Below are 18,877 nucleotides of genomic sequence, written 5' to 3'. Positions count from 1 at the left end.
GTGTGAAGGTTAGCCTTTAACACTGTATTTATCTATGTAACACTGTACTGAACCCAGTGGACAGTGCTAGCAGTAGTGGAAGTTACAGAATCAAGAGAGACACAACAAAAACTGTGAGATACAGCAAGGAGTAAAAACATTGGAACAGCTGGTAATGTAGTGGTTATATCTACTGCCGTCGAACCCAAAGGTCGCAGGTTTGAATCTCACCTCCGGCTGTTATACTCTTGAGCAAGGTACTTACCCTAAATTGCTCCAGTAAAATTACCCAGCTGTATAAATGGGTAAATAATTGTAAGTAGCTTAACATCAAGTTGCTTTGGAGAAAAGCATCAGCTAAATAAATAAGTGTAAAAAGTCAGAATATGTGATGCATCCATCTGTTCAATAAGATTTCACTAGACTTGAGTTCCTCTAGTGAACTGCTGTTACAAGAATCCATTGAAACAAATACACCCTATGAACAAAACAATGAGAAGAGTATAGTATCCAGTCTGAATGGACCTTAAAGCAGACATAAGCGCATCGTGAGCTGGATGAGCTCATGTTACTGTTGGTCTGGACATCATCGCATACAGTTTCATTACTACTCAGCTGGTCCTTCTGCCCAAGATGCCTTACACTTACAGAGACAGTAAAATGCAGATCACAGACTGCCATACATCCAAACACAGAACGTGTTCTCACCTTTCACAAGAGACATGTAACTGGGTAAGTAGCAGGTTAAGGCATAACAGTTTAAAAGGTATCCTTGTCATTTTACACACACACACACACACACACACACACACACACACACACACACACACACACACACACACACACCATTCCGGCAGGACTGGCCAACTGCAATACTAAGTTGCCCTTTGTTCTCCCCTCTTTCATTCCCCTGATGTTGTGGAGGCCTGAAAGAAAGTGGCGTCAGGTGGTCCAGATTCGGTCGAGAGGAAGTGTTCTGCTTCAATAAGACCACAGGGAACCATGTAGACAGGTTATGCAGGGTCACCAAACTTTGAAGGGAGGGAAGAATCATGTGATACAGAGCGATGCACCCTCAAGTGTCGTGAAAGCAATTCGTCATCTATTCATATGCCGAAGCAGTAAAAAAAAAAGTGTGATTAATATAATGGGTAATGCAATGTATTCCCTCTTAGCAAAGGAAGCTTCTAGACACCTTGTTCAATTTTTTTTTACCATTTTCCACCAACTTTAAACATGACGCTCACTGCCACCCTGCAAACTCCAGCTTCACAGCTTCACACCTACAGTAAAAAAAAATCTGAGCAAAACCATTAAAATGTGGTACAGAAAGGCACTGCATGACCTTTCCAATACAGTTCAATTCATCCAGCGGGCTCAGTCAGAATGACTGAGGACCGCTGGGCCTTCCCGGCACCGCACAATCCCACGCGATGGCAACATGTGGCTTTTCACCCCGAGATGAACAGCACGATGTCTTAAACTACTCCCCTTGTGTGAACTCTCGAAAGAGTGCAGAATCAACACCTGTACAAGAGCCAGTTTCATGGGGAAAGGTGATTTCCTTTACTGAGAGCTGTTCTGTTACAGTAGTTACCATTGCATACTTTTACATGCTGCCTTCACAAAACCCTCTGAAAATTACTCATTTACCGAGACGTCACTTAGAGGGAACAAGTGACGCGTGACTGCCTTCCGTATCCGCGGTCATCCCTAACGTCGGATCGTGCCAAGCCGTGGGAAGGGAGGCGCATTAGCTAATGCTGGGCGCACAGCCGGGCCATTGTTGGCAAGCGACGTGGACTCCTCCTCTCGCTCTCATCCAGGCAAGGCCTCCGCGACACACCCTGGCACAGAATGGGCAAACACAGCATGCATTGTGACCTCCCACCCTCCGCTTTACTCCCTGCGGGACGAAAATAACGTCTGTGGTGTCCGTACGCCTCGCGCCAGTGACCGAGTAGTGGAGCACAAATCCATCTCCCATAAGATGGATGAGACAGCCCTCGGAGGTTTATGGACAAACGCAAACACTGCAAAAGTGGGGCTTGTTTGAGGAAGGCTGGCTTGTGGTAAACGCCCGTCGGGGATGTGCCATTAAAACTTTTGGAGTGCAGAAAAGTTGCCATGGGGACCGCAGTTTCACCTGCACCTGTGTCTCCACATTAACTCATCAATTACACACTAGAGCGGAAGGAAAGTCCTGCGAACAGAGGAGAAGAGGGGCTCAGAAACACTGTTGCACGGGCGCCGTGGCAGAAGCCGTGAGAAATGCCTCGGTTCTCAGTCTCCGGCAGCACCTGGCCTTTCTACCATCTGGCAAAACACCAGAAGTTCATTCCAGGGTGGAGAAAGATGCTGTGGTTATAGCACTGCTGCCATTTAAGTTTCATTTGCTGCAGAACTGTAAAGCGGCGCTGTTCAAGTCACAGTCCAGAAGGGCAGATTGCAGGCTTTTCTTCTGTCTTTCGGTCTTGATCGGACACATTTAAAACCCCACATGTCCTTTCAAGTGTTAAAACTTTTAGATCTGAGTTGGACAAACCACCCAGTGGTATCAGTTTCTCACTCATCACCTTTAATCCCCTTTGCAGTGCAGGGTCGCGGTGGTCCACAGCCTATCCTAACAGTGGTGTAAAACCCTTTTTGGCCAAAGGCTACAAAAATCAGTTATTGACACATTGAATCTTATATGTCTAGACTGAAAAACTAATGCATAATGCAACAGTTTTAGTTACAGCAACAAGAGACTATCATTAAGTCATTTATCTACATATGTGCATAGATGATTGCAGCATACTTCTATTTTGGCCAAAGGGAAACGCTTAACTTTTCCCTCAAAGTTGGACGCAGGAGAAAATCGACACACTCCAGTAACAAATTCTTGGCAACTGAACCTCTAAAAATGCAAATGTTCTCAGCAGTAGAGCCATAATCTGTCACAATTCTTATTTTTGCAAACTGCACATTATATCCTCAGGATGTATTAAATCAGCAACTCGCTCAAAAAAAATTCAGAAGCCGCCTGCTGCACAACTCACTATGACCAGTGATTCCGACTGGAAAAATATGTTCTTACAAATCCGTTGCTGTCCCCAAACTTTACTTTGTTGTTTGGACACCTTCACAAAACTAATGTATAGATGCACATTTCATACAATATTGTCTTTTCACTTTACTATATACTTTAAGTAGAGAAACTGCTTCATTGCATATACAACAAATGGACTTGTTTTTCCATCTCATAAAGTGCTGGTTCATCCATCTCTCTCAAAATGTGATGTATTTGTCAGAAACTTGTCTTCTTGCCATGTGCAGTACTCAAGTAAATATAAATATGAACACAGTAGATGCAAGAGTGATAATCACAACATACAAAAAAACAACACAAAAAAATCTTTCCACATGTATTTTTATGTGGTCCCAAGTAATTTATGTTACTCGCAAGTTGCTTTACACAAAGCGGGAGGGCTACACATTGGACATCCCCGGCACAGGTCACGAAGCAGGTTGCACCCCAGATGGCGCACAGAAAATCACACATTCATTCACACTAAGGACAATTTCGGTCAACAGTCCACCTGAAACACACATCTTTGGGCCATGGGGAAAAAACAGGGGGACAAGAAGGAATGCCACATGAACACAGAGAACACAAAAACTCCACAGAGAGTAAGGGCTGAATGCAGAGCCCCAGAGCTACGCAAGAGGAGCACTACCAGTTATGCCACGAGGTACCTAATTCCACTGTATGGCAACCACATGAGCGTGCAAGCAGAGCACCTGTCAAACAACCTTTGTTTACCAGACTTCTGACACACTGGAGCTCTTTCAGCAATACCTCATGTTACATAACTAACTTCCTGAGGATGATCACTCCGTAATAACAACAACATTAATAATTCAAAACGAGGAACATCATTTACACCCAAAGGACCTGAGCAAAGCAAATATTGACAAATGCAGTTGTTATACTCTTAATAAGAGATCAAACAACAGCTGAAACATTTACAAACACAACCGGAAGAGCAAAAAAGGAAAGTGACACACGGAATTTTACAACAATCGGTGAAAGGAAGGCTAGGTGCATGGACTGACTCACCTTCCCCTTCTCTTTCAGAGGCTCAATGGTCAAGCTGTCAGCTCCAATGTCCACTATTGTGCCCAGCTGGAACCCTTCTGTTGGGTGGGGCGCCCACACCGACTTCCCGTCTTCCATCTTCTAGCGAAGTTCTGTAGGGGTCCCTGGAGAACAAAGGAGCCAGGAGTGACACCTGCCCTAATCACACGCACATACAGAGCAAACGGGATGATGGGAATTGCCATCTCCTTCAACGTAGGTCTCTCTGATGCTACTGCAGCAGAAAGTGACGAAAGAAAAGCGGCACGAACGTCAGCATGAACAGCGACAGCATCGCTGTGATCTCATGCACACTCCCACTTCATCCACCAGGCACTTCCTGTCCCAAAACCCACACTCAAGCACAGTGACGTTAAGGTTACCAAGGCAGTGCTGTAAAGAAAAGGTGCAGCTTCTAATAAAGGTTCCGGAAACAGCTTCACTGCCCTTAAGATATGACCTTACGTTTACACTTACCTGCGTAAGTATGTGTGAAAATTCAACGGCATAACTTCTCCAAGAAAAGGGGGTCTGGATTATATGGCACCTCACCGCATTGTCTACTTTCACATTCTTGGCTTTTACTGTTTATTTTCTAAACGGTACAGAGGGTGAGACCCACAGTGTGTAAAGCTCACTGTGGCAGATGGTGAAAAGCTTAGTAATAGCTGTTTCAGGGTCGTGGCGATCCAGAGCCTATCCCAAAAGCAAAGGGTGAATGGGACCTCAGCCCATGAAAGGGTGTACATACATACATGCGCGCGCACGCGCGCACGCACACGCGTGTAAGTACATACTCTCCGATTTACTGCCACACACAATATGAGCAATTTAGTGTCACAAGTTCAATGAAACATCTTTGGACTGTGGGAGGAAACCAGAGCACCCAGTAGAAGTCCACACATACACAGGAAGAACAAGTAAATTTCACAACAGACCAAGGTGGATGCAAACCCACATCCGAACAGGGCAGGCACTGAAAGAAAGCGGTGCTAACCACAGCACCTCTTTTGTTCATACTGTTACTATAATTTGACAGCATTGCTTTTCCTTTTACAAAAAAAAAAAAAAAAAAAACGGTTTTCAAAATGAGACTAGCAGAACCCCAGTGACTCCAAGTGATAGTGCAGCAAAGGAGCATGGTGCAATCGCACAGATTTGGCCTGAACACAATGACCAGTGAAGTTTCTCATGCTCTGATTGAGCTCAGACTGGGTGCCACAGCTGGGACAAAGGCCCTCAAGTCCAGCCAATCTAAGCCCGGGTTCGAGGACTATTGTAAATACCCAATTATTAATTATTCCGGTCGTGCTTCGGAATTCACTTACTCCGCATAACAATCGAGCTTTTATCTCCTGGAAAATCCGTCTTGGCAAACGTGTGCCGTCTTCCACATCAAAATGTCCCTTAAATCCAATGAAAACTCAAAGGGAAAAACAACGGCTGTCCAGTGGGAACACTGGTTATAATGTTCACACGGGCAGCTTTCCTCTCTCTTTCGCAACAGCACAACAACAAGCATCAACTTGAAACAAACGCAGCTAAGAACTGCATGTCAAAAAAAGACCAGGATCCTAGGACTTCCCGGAACTGATCGCTGGCTATATTTCAGGGTACAGTTCTACTGTACTCTACAGATATAAATATATCCAGAATGAAACCATTAGTGGGCTCAAAGCTATCACTCCTAGAGAAGCATTTATTAAAAGAATACATTCAGCAAAGCCAAATGGTCACGCCGAAACTAATATTTTGTCACTGCTCAAAGTAACTCGTTACAACACCATGAGGACACAAAAGTTGGTCTGCACATTGGTAAAAACAGTGGGCCTGCAGGAGAGACAACGGTTAGAGCTGTCACAATGCAATGAAAGGTGGTGGGTTCGAATCCCAGCTGCAGCTGAAGTACAGTTAAGTAGTGTATGTACCGACCCTGAACTGATACAGTACAAATTACAATCCTGTACAAATGGGTTAATTACTGCAATTAGGTTAGTGTACAAACCTAAATTTGTAAGTTGTACTGGACAAAGGTGTCATCTGCAAGAACAAACCTTGCACTGTCCCACTTGTCCACATTACTTGGAAGCTGTCGGGTCACTAAAGGGCAGGACGTGGGCCAGTCGCGTTCCTTAGATCTGCTGGTTCAAAGCACCTGCTGAAATGTAGAGTTAGACTTCCTTTCAGCCTCAACCAGCTTCTCATATTGGATCCAAGAGAGCAGAGGATTAGTGGCAAAGATCCTGAAAGCAGCGAGGACAGAGGAAATCTCAGTGCCACAAGCACCATGCTGTCACAGCTCGCCACGCAAGGGTGAGGTGCCACCGGAGCGCTGCGAGACGAGCCTTGCAGACACCATGCAGAGCCTGAAGTAGCACAGATACGAAGTCCGAAAGACACGGCCCCACAAGGAGAAGAGAATGACACGGTGAATGCTACCATGGACAAGTTGGGAAGCTCACCTGACTCATTGTACTCTTTAAAACAAAGTTCACTTCCTCGTGTTTCAGTGCACCGTGCTGAGGGAGGAGTTTGGACCACATGGCCTGGACTCCCATCCAAGGGTGGCCCGAGTCATTATGTGAACCTCTATCACACAGGACAAGGTGACAGATAAAGGCTACGGGGGAATTTCTCAACACATCAGCCATATTTTCCGGTTCATCCCAGAAAGAGTGCAACATGCAAGGTGTCTCAATTCCCCACACGGAAGAGAAAAAACCTCAGCGTATGAGGGGAAAGGATAAATCTGATCTTTTCTTAAAAATACCTAATCGCATCTGACAGATACTTTGAAAAGGTAACAGTTTCACCCGGGGCACAGAACCAGTTCACACAAAGCAAGCGGGGGGGGGGTTGAACCCAATCACACCACCGGCCATATGCACAGAGAAAGCCGCTTATCTTTCAGGAAACTCAGTTAAACAAATTTCTCACAGGAAACTTCTGTCGGGGGGGCCTTACACATCGGGCCAGACCTACAGGTGTGTTACTTCATGAGCGGTTGGACTGCTCGCCAGCAGGGTGGTGACGGTGCAGAGAAGTTCAGAGGAATGCGTAGGGTCTTGATACAGCTTGTCTTGCTTTCTCTGAAATTTTACACGAAAGCTGAGAGGTGTGCGCGCACACGCGCACACACACGCGCACACACACACAGAAAACACAAAGGGAAAACAAGGAGATCCCTGGGTTAAGAAGTGCATTCTGAGCTTGAAAGGCTAGATGGGTCAAGTTAAAATAATTACTTATCTAGTAAACAAAAGAAACAAGGGGTCGAAAACTCAGCAACTAGTAATGACAGAACATACAGCTGCTTTCTGAGCACTGAATAGCCACATATATGACACACACAAACGCTCTCTTAGCAGACATCTGTGCTTCCCTAGGTTACAAAATGAAAGATGAGACTGGGAAAGGAGTGAATGAATAATATACACTTATAAGGTCACAGCAAACAAGGAAGCAGATGGTCAGGTTTAGGTCCAAAGAAAAAGGGAAAGTGTGTAGGCTGGGTGGGAGAAGAGGTGATTGGGGGGGGGACCTCAGCTCTGTTGACACTATTATACCAGAGTGAAAACTGTCTCATCTTACATTACATATCATGTGACAACATTCTCAAGATTTACAGTATGCACTGAAATGAAATGTCAAGCAGGGCAACACTGTTTTCACAGGCAAAGCTGACAAAACAAAAAAGCAAAAAAAAAAAAAATCTCAAAAACGTGAGCCGCTCCCTGATTCACCAAGGTTCAACGATGAGATCTACACCCATGGCTCTACCCACTTCTATAGAGTCAGCGATAAAGGCCAAAAAGCGAGAGAAAGAAAGAACGCATGTCATCTATTCTTAGAACAAAAGCTCAGGCCTATTCAGAGTGACTAACCCAACCCTAAATGCTACCTGTCATCGGAGAGCGCAGGAGATGCTGACTGCCCAGGGGGGTGTTAGCACAGCGCCAACAGACAGCGGCGCAGCCCCACCTGCAAAGTCGGAACAGAGGTGTGTGTAAGCAGGACGTGAGCCTGCGAGTTGTGCTCCAGAGCCCTACCAGAGTTCCTCCTACATGTGGGTGTCACGCGGTGCAGTACGTGGCATGTGAGGCCCCACCCAAAGCCCAGAGACCACACCTGTGGTGTGTGTGTGTGTGTTTAAAGGCCAACAAGCAAGGCAAACCTCATATTCCAAAGCGAGAAAGGCATTTGTACGCCACATGTTCTCACACACGTAGAGGACAGCAGTGTAGAAGGCACAGCGGCAATGCTCTTCTCTCAAAGACAACTCCTCTGCCACTGGGCAGCCTGCACCATGGCTGTTTCTGACCAATAACAACCTACCAACTTACTATTCCCCCCCCCATCAGACTGCTCATCTTGAATGGGCCGAGGAGGCTCCACGGAACAGCAAGATGCCTTCTGCAGAGGCGAGCAAGCTCAGAACTGAAACACACAAACACACACACAAAGTGCTGACTTCCTCGCTCCCACTCCCCTCTGCCCCTTTTTGTCTACAGCACGGCTGAATAGCCAAAGGGCACCAAGACAATATGTCAGAGTGCAGTGACAGAGTAATGGCCCTCGCCCCAGTCACGGCGCTGTGTGGCCCCGCTCATGGACTGGAGCTACTGTGCCACAGCAAACCGGAGGTTACACAGCTGCTTCATTCCTGCTCTAACCTTGAAATCAGTACAACTGCACAACATCCCAATGTCCCAACAGTCATCTTGTGGATGACAACAGATAGCGGTAACACTCGCATGTAGGCATCTGGTGCTTTTCCACAAAGTGGCAAAGCTCAGAGTTTAACAGAGTAATGATTGTGGTGCGGATGACGTCACAACACTGTGAGCTCATGGATAATGATGTGATCATCAGCACACTAAGGATCATCTCACGGATGATATCAAAACGCATTAATGAAAACCTATAGATGTCATGGTGGCACTGGGGTCACATACCACCACTACCGTGCTGCCAAATGGGACATTTTGCCGCCAGGTCTCAGCATGTCCCGTGTCTTGTGAACAATAGCAGGGTAATTACAGGCATGACTTCTCAAACAGTCCCCAGACGAGTGAAACCTGACAAACATCTCCAAGCAAACGGCAGACAGGCAAAATAACAGGAAACCACAAACTACCTGTGGGGGTCCACTAGTGAATGCCCAATAACGCGCACACACAATGGAGGAGACAGGAGAGGATAATACCCAAATCCATCCACACCATGAGGGCGTCAGCACACTGGGCGATCGGACTGAATTATGCATGAAGCCCACTCTCTGGTCTGAAGAGGACAAGCTGGGATTGTTGGGGACACATTCTCCGAGAGAACTGGAGACTGAAGGTTCACTGTCGTGAAATGAGACATCATGCGAAGCACAGAGCACTGAACACAAAACATGCTGATGCAGAGATGGTACGCAGGGTGTGCAAGATGGAGAGGTCCTCGCACACACTGTGTCCATTGATCCTTGACGACAGCACATGGGGCCTACAACCGTAATCAGTTCGTAAAAAGCCAAACAATTCACACTTCGATGCCAGCATATAAATGCCTTCACTGGCAAGGTGTGTCAGCTGAGGTCAATCCTTCAGTGCCACTCAGACTCGGAGCCACTACAGCGTAGGGTCAGAGTCCTGCATTAACACATGCGCCCAGTCCAGTTTGTCACACGGCAGCAATTTCAGGCAAGCCGCCACGCCTTAACACAAAAAAAGGGACACGGACACCTTCCCTCTCGTTCACAATGTGGCTCAAGTGGTTTATGCCCAGAAGGGAGAAGACTGTCTGATGTCTTATAAATAAATACACTCAAACAAGGAGCAAACTGATGACAAAGACATCACTGGATCACAGACTTTTTCCTGAGCTTTCTGGTCAGGTGATAGCATCATGTTTCCAAAGGACGGTGAAGGGATGACCCTGAGACAGTTCTGGGAAGCCTCCCTACAGGGAGGTCACAAGGCCCAGGTTTCTGCCAAGCACCAAACAATGAAATATTTCCAGGTAGCAGAGCTCCAAGGACTCCCTGGAAAAAAAAAAACTGGGGGGGGGGGGGGGGGGGCGGTGTTGAGATCCGTGTAAGCACCACACACATTAAGCTGTACCTGAGCTACGGTGTACTAGTGAGAAGGAACACTGTGCGGCCGCACAATCTGGACACGTCACTAGATGGTCTTCAGCACTTCCACTTCTGATGATCTCAGCAAAGAGCGAACAGATTCCAAAGCAGAGCTCAGTCTGTTTCCCATCTGGCTTAAAGATTCACCATACTCGCCTTCCTCAAGTCAGCCTCCCAAAGCCCATAAAACAGCCCTCAACTGCATGACTTGTACACTGAAAAGTTAAACATTGCAGAAATGTTGAAGAATCTCAGCCTTGGTTTGCATGTCACTTGTATGTTAGATTTGTGTGTATGTGACATACAACCATTTACCCATATATATATATACACACACACACACACACACACACACACACACACACACACACACACACATTCATTTAGCTCACTTTTCTCCAAAGTGACTTACAGCGTTAAGATACTTACAATATTTACCCATTTACACAGCTGGGTAATTTTACTAGAGCAATTTAGGGTAACTGTCTTGCTCAAGGGTACTAGAGCCAGAGGTGAAACTTGAACCTGTGACCTTTGGGTTCAAGGCAACAGCTGTAGCCACTGTGCTACCAGCCGTCCCACATACAGCGGACAAATTTTCATTGAATAAATTCCAGGCAAGTTCCATAATCAAGACAACTACAGCAAGAGGGGGGTTGAAACCCAAAACCTTCTCTTTACAAGCAACGGTACTACACATTACACCATCACATCACTCAGGTGTTAAACTGGTGTCACCGTAACATTCACAGATATTACTAGTTGACAGGCTATACAATAGCAACAAGCTCCATCACAAACAAACTGCTATGGGGGAACCCAGAACACTGACGTTTATTTATTTAGCTGACACTTTTCTCCAAAGTGACTTAATGTTAGTCTACCTATAATTATTTACCCATTTATACAGCTAGGTAATGTTATTAGAGAAATTTTAGCGCAAGTACCTTGCTCAGGGGCACTAAAACTGGAGGTGGGGATCAAACCTGTGACCTTTGGGTCTAAAGACAACAGCTCTAGGCACTAGAGCACAATAATACCCAATAATATCCAATAAAACCTTCTGTCCTGGTGCAAACAGAACCGCAGCAGTTCACTTAGCCGAACAAACTACTTGGAGAAATTATTCCCACATTCCTGTGCAAAATCAGACTTTGTTCTGGGGCTCTGTGAAGCTCATGACTTCCAGCTCAAATGTATATTAAAGCAGAGGGGTGCCAAAGTTCACATCCGCACTGGTAAAAGTGATGTTAATCACCGTTATGGAGTGGTGTTTCACAAACAGGAATGGGACAGTTATTTTCAAATATGTGGTCTGGCAGATGTATGTCACTTCGTACAGAAGCTTTCATAAGAACCGCAAACCGCTAATGACTTTAAAAAGGAAAAGATGAAATTACATGACCAGAGCACATACAACATGAATGCTCTCAGGAAAGACCAGGGTGAGAGGTAACCCGGGGGGGGGGAGCAAGTGATCACCTCTAACTCAAGGCCTAGAACTCAAAAACACACCACAGTTGGACATCTTGCTAAAAAAGTTACCCTCACACCCATCCTAGCCACACTTGTGTTGGATAAACACACCACGAACACTTGAGGCCAATGGGAGAACTCAATAAGGCTACTGTAGGGTCTTCAGAAGTTCAGACGGCCCTCGGGGAAAGGCAGAGTGCAAAGGGGTCGCAGAGAATTTCCTGGAGCCAACGTGGAGCGCTGCCGTTTCCGCTGCTCATCCGCGCGGTGAGGGAGAAGCTGAACAACCACCTCATCAGACGCAAAAGTAGGCAGACTCCTCTCTTTTAGTCAGCCGCACCATAGCCTCAGTTGGGATTAGAGTGGTAGGAAGAGAAGTACGAAAACAGTCAGAGATGACTACAACAAAACACATAGTAACGGCGAGGAAGACAACAATTCAGCAGCAATATCTCCTCATGCAAGGACAGAAGACAAACACTAATGTCAGCATAACTGGCACAAACTAAACATCATTAACGAAATTCAAACAAGAACTTAATGAGGAAATGGCGAGTCCAGCGGCTGCACTGTCTTTCTTTGTGCCAACACTCCAGTAGTTTGGTTAAAGGAACTGTGCAGCATTTGAATGCATCTCCCTAAGACCAGGACCCCCCCGCCCCCCCCCCCCCTCTGCAAAGCATTACATAAGAGGAGGCTGTGATAGTTTGTTTTTGCTATGCACAAGTCAGATCCTAATCAAACTTCCAGGCAGACAGACAGCAATGGCGGTGCTAGGACTGCGCACAAGGCCACGAACGAGAACCGATGAGTCTAAAGTCTTTGACACCGTTTGCCTTCATGTTCACTTTCAAACATTACCAATCCACAACTATTTTCCTGCATCTCTCAAAAGCTGAGGAGCAGATGAACGTTGTGCACGGCTTACAGGATTTCATCTCACTCCTCCTTCGTACAGGAAAGCAAGAGGTACTCAGAGCAGGACACACCCTGCTGCCGTGGGCAAGTATAATGCATTCGCTCCACTGGGTGAAGTGACATTCCAGAGGTACGTATGCACAAGTCGGTGAGATTGGGAGGGAAAGTGTCTCGCACACACGGCTTAACAGCATGAGCACCGGGGCCAAGCTCATTTGCATTCCCTGTGGTTAAATCACTGCCAGATCAAAGGACTTATCTGTAGAGACGGGTGATAGGAGGCGGGTTACACACGACATGCTGAGAGTCGCCTTAGCTGGACCTCTCCAAAAACCAGGAAGCCTAGGAATGAATGGCACAGGACCTAGCCATTGGGCATCATGCCCTGGCGCCTGTACTGGTGCTGTAATGGGTTCTGACCCCAGTTCCAGTTCGGCTCCCCGGCAGCTCCTCTGTGTGAGGGGCCAGTGCTCTAACCTCCTCTTCTCCAGTGGAGAATAGTCAGCCAACACGCTATCAAATTCACCAACTAACCTTGGCTGCACAAGACAACTCCTACATGCTGCTGCCTACATCAAACCGACTTCCTCATACACAGCCTTCAGTGAGCACACAGCCAACAACAATCCGTGGGCTGAAAAACAATGAAGTATAGATAAGCTATGCCTACAGTCAAAATACACCTAACTCCGTTTCTCAGCTAATCTGTTGCAGACACTGACATAAATACAATATACATAGTCACAGCTCTGGGTTTGGGAAACTTTGCGGATGACCACCTGGCATCCAGAGGGGTTGTGGGAATTAACGTTCCGTAACGTGACACGGATCACGGCGGTCAGCGAGACCAGTCTGCTCTATATGACATAACTAATTCATGGCGCATTCTACTCATTACAAGGGTTAGATTGGTGAAAGAGCAGGACGGGAGACCTCCTCCATGGTCGAACAACGCGATCTGGGACATGCCACTGCGTCATCACAGTTACTGCACCCAACATCCATCTCCTGCGGTTACCAAACTGCCTGCCAAGGGGTTAAATGTCTGTTAAAGTCATATGGAGACCCTAGTCTAGAAGAGCCTGGCACAGTCCAGCAAGACATTAGAAAAAATAATATTTAGTATACATACCACTAAGTCTATGTATGGCAGGCAGCATGGTGGCACAGCTGTCACAGCGCCTGGGTGGTGCGAGAGGATGTGGGTTCGATCCCCACTCAGTCTGTGTGGAGTTTGCATGCTCACCCCCATATCTGCGTGGGTTTCCTTCGGGTGCTCCGGTTTCTCCCACAGTCCAAAGACATGGTGTTCAGGTTCACCCACAGTGTGTGAGTGACACAGAGAGTGTGTGACACTGATGAGTGACCCATTGTAAGTAGTGTATCTAGCAGTGTAAGTCACTGTGGTGAATAAGGTGTGTGGGGTCATAACACTACACAGAGTCCATCAGAAATTGCTTCGGAGAAAAGCATCTGCTAAATAAATGTATGTGACAAATTAAAACTCATAGGGAAGAAAGAAAAACTGTTACCCGAGATGGATGTAAATTCATAAGATGCATATAAATTAAATCAGTAGAAATGTCTGTGTCGCGGTGACCCAACACCGCAGAGTGGCTGTCGTGGAGCCAAGGGGCTCCGCACCTGTTGTGCCGCCAAACAGCAGCGATCTCGTGACTGCGACGGGGACAAACCACATCAACATCCCACAAGTAACAGTGCCGACTCTGGTTCTAAACCTCACAGCACATTCGCGTGAAATTATGGACATTCATTCATTTCTGCAACGTCGCCACAAGGGATTAACAGTTGACGATTGAGACGCATTGTGCAAACGCCCTCTTGCAGACGGCTGAGAACGGCTCAAGTGTTAGACTCTGATCCTCCACATTTCCTGGTGTCCGCGAGTTTGCTGATCTAGTCTCAAGATGCTCTTTTGTAATAATTCACAGAAAGACACAGAAGCAAAGGTCACACACACACACACACACACACACACACACACAACAACAACCTACACTGGAGTTAGTGCTTGTAAATAAAGCCACCATACATTTCATTAGAGCACTCTGAACCTTCCTTTTTTAAAATTCAGCACTTCGCGTACATTTCTGCTAACTGAAGTCATCTAAAGCGGCACAAGCATTAAACTGGAACTAGACGTAGGAAAGAAAGGCTAAACAAATGCGTCGACATGTTAAGGAAGAAAAGGTGAATGTACTTCGGATAAGTGTAGGTTATATGTGTATCCATCACTGAAGCCGTGCATCCTACTGCAGGGTCACAGTGCTGTGGAGCTTCTTCCGGAAGCATGGGGTGTGAGAGGCGGGCACACACCCTGGATGGGATGGTAGTCTATGGCAGAGCAACCGCACACTCATTTACTCACACACTGACACGCGTAGCACAATTCGGACACTCCAGTTCACCCGAAGCACATCTTTGGGAGGAAACCAGAGCACGAGCAGGAAAACCATGGAGAACACGCAAACTCTAAATGTCAAATTCGAACCCACCATCCAGGAGCTGCGAAGCAGTGCTACACGCTATGCCACCTAATTACGATACAAATATGCAAAATTGAAACAAGGGCTGGTCCAGGTGTAATCGCAGTGCCCGTACGTCACACAGGTGCACCGCTAGAAGGTGGTTTTCTGTGAGAAGTCATGTTAACCACATTGCTCGAAACCACTGTTGGGATTTTAACCAACAACACTCAGGCTGATGTCTTTTGAACCACGATGCTACATAGAGGTAAGGGGAGAACATGAGTGCGGAACACAGATGGAGAACCGAGACCTTCAAACAAAGCTCGCTGGCCAGTTAATACAGTTTGCTCTGGGACTTGGTTAACAAAAAATAAGAAAAAAAATACACAAGTATACTAAGGGCGTAAAAATATTGTACCTGTAGAAACCGAGGTAACACATTTCAGAAAACCTAAGTCATCAGCGGAGAATATTAAGCGAGTGAGCGAACTGACAGCATGCTGCCCACTCATTTCAAAGATGAGATAAACAGCGTACCTGTGCCACTCAGCAGAGGCCTGCCGTTCACCCACACAGACAGAGTAAGGAAAAAGAAAACTCAAACCTAAACCGATTTCCGTCAGACCTGTTAGTATGTGGCGCCCGTCGCCGTACGCTTCGCACAAACCATGAAATTACTGGTGCGGCTAATTTAGCAGGAATGTGATAAACCTGTTACCGGCTGGAATAAGCTGCTCTCAAGGACAACAGCTCCTTCATTCATTCACCGTGGAAGGCCCCATCCAGGAAGCCTGGCCACCAAGTGCCGAGAGCACGACGGTAGGGCGAGGGGTCCGAGCCCAAGAAAGAGCTCCGCACCACAGCCACCCCCTGCACCCCCGAGTCCCCCTCCTCCTCCCCCCGGTGGCCCAGGACCCCCGACCTCCACCCTGGCAGCACAGAACAATGCTGGCCGGTAGTAACACCGCGAGGATGGGCCCTTAACCCTGAGCCTGAGAGATCCTGCAGCGCCCTGGCTGGGACTCGATCCTGCCCCATACTGGAAAATCCACCATCATCGGTGCCCGTTCGTGACACATACTGCCTGGACGGTGTTCGATCCGGTCTCGTCACAAACGCTGTCTGTACAGGTGGGATCGCGTCCCTCACGCTCTTACGCTGATGGTAACAGACTGAGCCGAATCTCGGAGCGACGCCTCAGAGCGACGCAGTGCGCTGGTGCCGGACGGGCTCGCGCCCGGCGGGAGCGCGGTTGCTGCCCTCCGGCTCTAACGTAACCGAACCGAACCGAACCTCCACCCGGCTGCCCTGCCGCACAGGGTCACCGGCGTGTTTAAAGCGCCGCGAACGAAGCAAAAACTAAAGCGGGCCGGCTGCGCACTCACACGCGGAGCTCACCGGCGACAGCAGCAACGAGAGCTTCTTTTCTCTTTCTCTCGGCGTGACAGACAGAAAGCGCGGGGAGCGAGTGCGCTGACAACGTCCCTTCAACAACATCACCATCATCACCATCATCCTCCTCCTCCTCCCCGCGCGCACCAGCGCTGCAGCTCCTCGAGCCGACCGCGCGTCTCCGACACGAAAAAAAACACCCTCGCGGTGCTTGTCGTCAGGAATGTTAAACACACTGCACGCTCGAGGCGAAGACACTTACTGTGCGCGGTCCACGAACTCCGTTCTCGCGGACTTGTAAGAACAATAAATACAAGAAACTTGACGTTGCCCCCCTCCCGGTCAGACTCCCCGGCGCACATCCACCGCTCGCTAGCTCGCGCACAGCGCTCCCACATGCGCCGGGCGAAGTCCGCAGGGCTGCCGGTGACGTCACAGGGGGGCCGCGCGCTTATGCGCGCGCACAAACACAGGTTTTTGCCGCTCACGGCTGGTTGGAGCGCCCGAGCTGCGCGCGCTGTCGCGTGACCCAGAAACGGCGGACTATTTTGTGGGTTTTTAGGTCCTGTGTTTCGAAGAGGACACCTGAGTGCGAAATGTTGCACGTGATTTTTCCGCTGAACAATGTGCACTGGTTACGAAATCACATTCACGGAATATGTATGGTTTGGTTTGGTTTAACATTTCTGCTTAGTACATTTCAGTTCTTTAACGTTCCTGCACAAAACAAAACTGTGGCGCCTTTTTTGGGGAACAGCACACATTTAAAATACCAATAAAACAACATGACGGTACTAAAAAGTGATAACGACAATGGCAGCGCTAAATGCTAAATAATGCTTCAACATGAGACTCTGACTCGTTCACCTTCCTTTGGTGACACATTGTATAGTTCTTGTGAGGTGATACCACGAGCGCATGTGAATAACTGGAGGATAATTCTGAATTTTTTTCAGTAGAATTCAATAATTTCTTAATTTTTTTAAAATCAAAAGCGCTGGAGAAACCCAGAAAGCAGGTGCCAAACGGCCGGAATCCTCCGGCGAAACAACATGCTGACTTGGGCCTCATGAATTTTTGAGGCCCTTGCAACTTTAATCTTCTAAAGGCATGCATTTTCTATGGAGGACATTCAATACCGGAGCGAAAGCTAATATAGACGACCCCGTGCGGATACGCTTGTGTGCGCCGCATTGTTCCTGCACGGCCACAACAAAACCGTGTCCCTCTAAATGCTTCAGACGCGCTCTTATCCCATCATCATGCGTAATAAGTTGAGTGTTGGCTGCCATTTTGTGCTGTGCATCCAGCCCACGTTCAAAGACATCTGATACCTGAGCTTCTATGTTGTGTTTAGGTCCAAAGACCAGCATCGCTGCATCAGCCGCTGGGTTTATTTCATTGTTTAATAAATGTGACCTTACTTTGAGTTTTTTTTAGAGGTGGATATATCACTGGAGCTACTGAGGTTCCCTACTCCTTGATACAACAGTATGGCCTTCCCCAAGGTTTGCACCAGCAGTCTTCTGGCTGCAAATCAGACCCAGTTTTCTGTGCGCACACCTGTTCTATATTTTACTTTTAATACATTAACAGTTGGCTTCTCACATTATGTACCTAACGCAACCTTAACTGACGGAACTTACTTGACAGAAGGCACAAAAAGTCTAGTCAGGGTAAATGGTAAATGATCATTAGAAGCAGGCCAAGAACCACAGTCATTTAAGTTATTTCTGAATATCACTCTTCTGAGTACAGAATTTTTCCTATAAATACAGGAGGCAGTTGGTTGCATAGTGGTTTGAGCTGGTGCCTTTGGATCCAAAGGTTGCAGGTTTGATTCCTACCCCTGAGCAAGGTTACTTAACCTTACAAAATGCTCTAGTAAAATTACTCAGCTGTATAAATGAGTAAATCATTGTAAGTTGCTTTGGATAAAAGCATCAGCTCAATCAATAAGTGTTAAATTCTTTACTGAAATGTTGCTGAAAGGATTTCCACCTCTGTGGTGACAAATTTTCACACCTCGTGGACTAACATGCCCGAATGAAGTCAAACAAATAGACTGTTTTGTAGTCTCAAATTTGAGGTGAAAACTGACATTTGTAATAAAAAAAAAGTCCTGTGACCTAGCAAAAGTATTTTTGACATTTTTTTAAGGATTTATAGGAAGTTATCCATGTGGTATAAAAATACATACATATAATATTCTCTTCATGGTGCACTGGGACTTAGTAAATTAACACATACAGTTTGAGGCACTAATGCCCTCTAGAATCAACATAAATGAACGGCTGAATCTCAGGAAGATATCCATATACTTGCCACACTTTATTATATCTAGCATTGTAACAGAGCCTTTAATTTATATGGACAAAGTCA

General features: G+C 46.9%; 1 protein-coding gene across 6 annotated transcripts in view; it reads right to left on the bottom strand.

Moving 5' to 3' along the window:
* Window positions 1-16,999, bottom strand: part of myo6a (myosin VIa) — a 59,789-nt gene extending 42,790 nt beyond the window's left edge. For 3 of the 6 annotated variants that reach the window (XM_029251458.1, XM_018743758.2, XM_018743762.2), the window contains exons 1-2: window positions 16,758-16,998; window positions 4,082-4,224 (exon numbers count right to left, since the gene is read on the bottom strand). In XM_029251458.1, coding sequence (XP_029107291.1) covers window positions 4,082-4,198 — 117 coding nt within the window. In that variant the 5' untranslated portion in view covers window positions 4,199-4,224; window positions 16,758-16,998. Of the gene's footprint in view, window positions 1-4,081; window positions 4,225-6,153; window positions 6,428-16,757 lie in introns of those variants that run through there. The other 3 variants (XM_029251453.1, XM_018743763.2, XM_029251455.1) reach the window with 3 other exon arrangements.
* Between the last annotated feature and the right edge of the window lie 1,878 nt (window positions 17,000-18,877).

Source organism: Scleropages formosus, chromosome 1 (genome assembly GCF_900964775.1).
Source record: "Scleropages formosus chromosome 1, fSclFor1.1, whole genome shotgun sequence".
NCBI lineage: Eukaryota > Metazoa > Chordata > Actinopteri > Osteoglossiformes > Osteoglossidae > Scleropages > Scleropages formosus.
This window is presented reverse-complemented; position numbering and strand designations above follow the sequence as displayed.